The 3,728-nt window shown below is 37.8% G+C and overlaps 1 protein-coding gene across 1 annotated transcript; it reads left to right on the top strand.

The window, feature by feature from the left end:
- Positions 1 to 2,332: 2,332 nt before the first annotated feature.
- LOC109156885 (chaperone protein DnaJ-like) lies at positions 2,333 to 3,466 on the top strand. The gene is made up of 3 exons (XM_019304765.1): positions 2,333 to 2,812; positions 2,900 to 3,033; positions 3,126 to 3,466. The coding sequence occupies exons 1-3, from the start codon at positions 2,482 to 2,484 to the stop codon at positions 3,366 to 3,368; spliced, it is 708 nt and encodes a 235-aa protein (XP_019160310.1). The 5' UTR covers positions 2,333 to 2,481; the 3' UTR covers positions 3,369 to 3,466.
- Positions 3,467 to 3,728: the final 262 nt, after the last annotated feature.

The following is a 3,728-nucleotide window of genomic DNA, read 5'->3' as shown; positions in this document are numbered from 1 at the left end:
CGGTATAGTCCATGGTAATCCTTATGGCAAAGTATATGTGCACCAGGGCACACAATGCATTGTGCGTCCGGTCAAAATGACGTCGTTTCCTGTTTCTGCCGTTAACTTCTAAAAAAAAAATCTTTGTTTCGGATGTACAGAATTGTATAGTAGAATACAGAGTTTTTTGCACATTTGGTCCCACGACTATAGTGGCACTATCAGAATTGATCCACGACTTTCAAACCTTGCAACTTTAGTCCACGACTATTGTTTTTTTGGTAAAAATGGTCCTTCCGGTCACTTTTCCGTCAAAATTCCACCGGAAAAAAATTCCTTCATTTTTAAGAGGGCTAAATTTGAGATTTCGCTTAATAAGCTTGCAAGACCTACCGCTCCTCTGATTCACCAGTGCTAAACAACAAATAGAATAAAATCCGGAGTTGCTGAAAGGATTATATGTAGAGATGAAGTTTGAGAGGCCGAGTAAAATTCAGGAAATCAGTCTGGCTATGATACTGATCACTCAGCCGAACAAGAATCTTATTGCCCAGGCTCACAATGGATCCGGTAAGACGACGTGCTTTGTGCTTGGAATGTTGAGCCGAGTTGATCCGAAGCTCGCTGCCCCTCAGGCTCTCTAGAGAACTTGCCATTCAGGTGGGTCATGTGTGACTGTTTGCAAGCCTTGTTAGCATTCCAAGATCCAAGCTTTTTGAGATTGACTTGTCATTGACTAATGTTTATATAGCACTGTTTAGTAGATTATTTTCAGCTAATAATTGGAATGAAAATTAGACTTTGATTCAGTTTATGTATACTTGCAGAATATGGAAGTTCTGTTGAAGTATAAACTACTGGTGAATCAGAGGAGCGGTAGGTCTTGCAAGCTTATTAAGCGAAATCTCAAATTTAGTCCTTTTAAAAATGAAGAAATTTTATTCCGGTGAAATTTTGACGGAAAAGTGGCCGGAAGGATATTTTTGCCAAAAAAATAATAGTCGTGGACTAAAATTGCAATGTTTGAAAGTCGTGAATCAATGATCAATCTTACACGGTATAGTCCATGGTAATCCTTATGGCAAAGTATATCGTGCACCAGGGCACACAATGCATTGTGCGTCCGGCCAAAATGACGTCGTTTCCTGTTTCTGCCGTTAACTTCTAAAAAAAAATCTTTGTTTCGGATGTACAGAATTGTATAGTAGAATACACATAAACTCCTAACATAATACATAATCCAACATAATAGATAATACACATAAACTCTTAACATAATACACATAAACTCTTAACAAAATACACATAAAACACAAGTGTTAAAAAAAAAAAAAAAAAAAAAAAAAAAAAAAACTGTAACGGAGTTGGATGGACGGAACGGTGTCCGTCACGTCAACTCCCCACACAACTTATGAAAACGACGTTGTTTTGGGCTAGGGCATTGTGCGCCCTGGTGCACAATATAATGATTGAATCCTTATGCCATGGACCAGGGTTCACAGTGCACCGTGGACCCTAGTGCATGTGTATGTGTCTTATGTTGTGAGATTTTGTGTCGTGTTATGAAATTATGTACTTTTAAAAGTAAGAATTCTGTACATGAAACAAATTAATAATTGTGTCTTATGTTATTACTTTCTGTGTCTTGTGAAATTCAGTGCTTATGAACACAAATTATGTACCTAAATCAGATTTGAAAAATAAGTAAATATATAACATGTGTATGTATCTTGTATTGTGCTTTTTTGTGTCTTATGTTATGAAATTCTGTACCTTGCGAGTATGAATTTTGTACATTGTCATTTCGGTCCAGAGTCCATAATGCTATGTAAACCCTAGTCTATGATATAAATGTCGTCCATACTCATAAGGTACAGAATTTCATAACAAAAAATCACAACTGGATTGAAAACACGAGATACAAAATTCATACTCTAAAGGTACATAATTTCATAACACAAGACACATACACATGTTATATATTTATTTATTTTTCTAATCTGATATAGTTACATAATTTGTATTCATAAGCACAAAATTTCAAAACACAAACTACAAAAATTCATAACATAAGACACAATTACTAATTTATTTCAAGTAAAATATTTATACTTATAAAATACATAATTTTATAACACAAAATTAAAAAAAAAAAATATAACACATAAACCGGGATCTATAGTTCACAATTGCAACATAAAATCGCAATACGAAATTTGCACAAAAATCTATTCATGGTTGCGGGGCCCACTCAGTGAATACTGAACCGGGCAGCCCACCATGGTTTTTAGTGAAAGGATTCCTCACCTCTGTTCTTGAAGCCCCAGAAAATTCCATTCAAAATATCTCCCAAACCCAAAAAAATATCTCCCACCATTCACCATTTCACCAGAACTACGTGGACCAAAAGTGGCGTCAAACCTCTCATTTCTTCTCCTTCTGGAACTTTCCCGACCTCAAAGCTTTCATTTTTACGGTCCCCTTAGGCCTTAGATATTTTGTATGCAACGCCCCACCGCCGCTCAACCGCCTCCTGTCATCATATATACCCTTTCAAGTTCCACCCATCTTATCTTTGATACCTGTCACATAATCCCACTGTACTGTGTCGTAATTTTGAACAGAGAGAGTTTTTCGAAAATGGAGTCCGGTGGGGGGTCGTCCCCTTCGTATTACGCCATTCTTGGCGTGAGCGAAGGGTCTTCCGACGAGGAACTGCGGCGGGCATACAGAAAACTCGCTATGCAATGGCACCCGGATAAGTGGACGAAGAACCCGTCGTTGTTAGGGGAAGCCAAGCGGAGGTTTCAGCAGATTCAAGAAGCGTATTCCGGTAATTAACGGGAAAGGGGGGAGCTTTTTAGTTTCTTGATTTGAGTAGTAGTGATTAATGGTAATTAACGTGTTGGGTGTTAAACAGTTTTGTCTGATCCGAGGAGGAGGACTCTGTACGATGCTGGGTTGTATGATTCTCGCGAAGATAACGACGAGGTTGAGGGGTTCGCGGATTTTGTACAGGAAATGGTGTCTCTCATGAAGGATGTGAGGAGAGAGGTAAGAATTGGAAGCAAATTTCCAGTTACAATCTTCTGTTTAAAGAACATTTGGTTTTATAGACTAAATTGTGATGAAAACTGTGGGTTCAGGGTAAGAGTTACAGCATGGAGGAGCTTCAAAGCATGTTTTGGGATATGGCCAAGGGATTCGAGGTTCCAGAATGGCCAAATCTATCTCAGTCGTCTTCTCAGTGGTTTTCGGGGGCCATGAGTTTCAGTGAAAGTTCTGCAACTTCGAAGGGAGCTTCCTTGGATTCAAGCATGGCGGAATGCAGTCCCTTCTTAGACTTCTCATATATGGAGATGCGCGGAGTAAATCCTTTCTGCAGATAGATCATAGATAGAAATAATGCAGTTAGGAGTAAAAGTGAAGTGATTTTGTAATGCCTTTCTTCATCCTCCTGCCTGTATATACCTTAGTTTTCCTTCCACTTTGGTTCTTCTTGTAGTTTAATCTTGCAGAAATGAAAGAAGTTTTGGTTGGTGCACATATAACCATTAATGTGCAATCCAACTATCAGTTTAGGATTTTAGTTAAGGTGGAGTGTTTCAAAATCCAACTATCAGTTTAGGCTTTTAGTTGAAATTACTTTAATTTGGTGTGAATCTTAATTGCTGCAGCGTTTTTCTTAAGAGTATTTTTAGACATTTTATACAAATTTCGTCTTAGTATTAAAATGTTAATGATTGAGA

The sequence above is a fragment of the Ipomoea nil genome, unplaced genomic scaffold (assembly GCF_001879475.1).
Source record: "Ipomoea nil cultivar Tokyo-kokei standard unplaced genomic scaffold, Asagao_1.1 scaffold2759, whole genome shotgun sequence".
Lineage (NCBI taxonomy): Eukaryota > Viridiplantae > Streptophyta > Magnoliopsida > Solanales > Convolvulaceae > Ipomoea > Ipomoea nil.
This window is presented reverse-complemented; position numbering and strand designations above follow the sequence as displayed.

Excerpts from the sequence above, each read along its gene's own strand:
- LOC109156885 (XM_019304765.1), top strand. The coding sequence starts at position 2,482 with ATGCAACGCCCCACCGCCGCTCAACCGCCTCCTGTCATCATATATACC. Across the intron at positions 2,813-2,899 it reads GATTCAAGAAGCGTATTCCG|TTTTGTCTGATCCGAGGAGG; the intron begins GTAATTAACGGG and ends GGTGTTAAACAG. Across the intron at positions 3,034-3,125 it reads TGAAGGATGTGAGGAGAGAG|GGTAAGAGTTACAGCATGGA; the intron begins GTAAGAATTGGA and ends CTGTGGGTTCAG.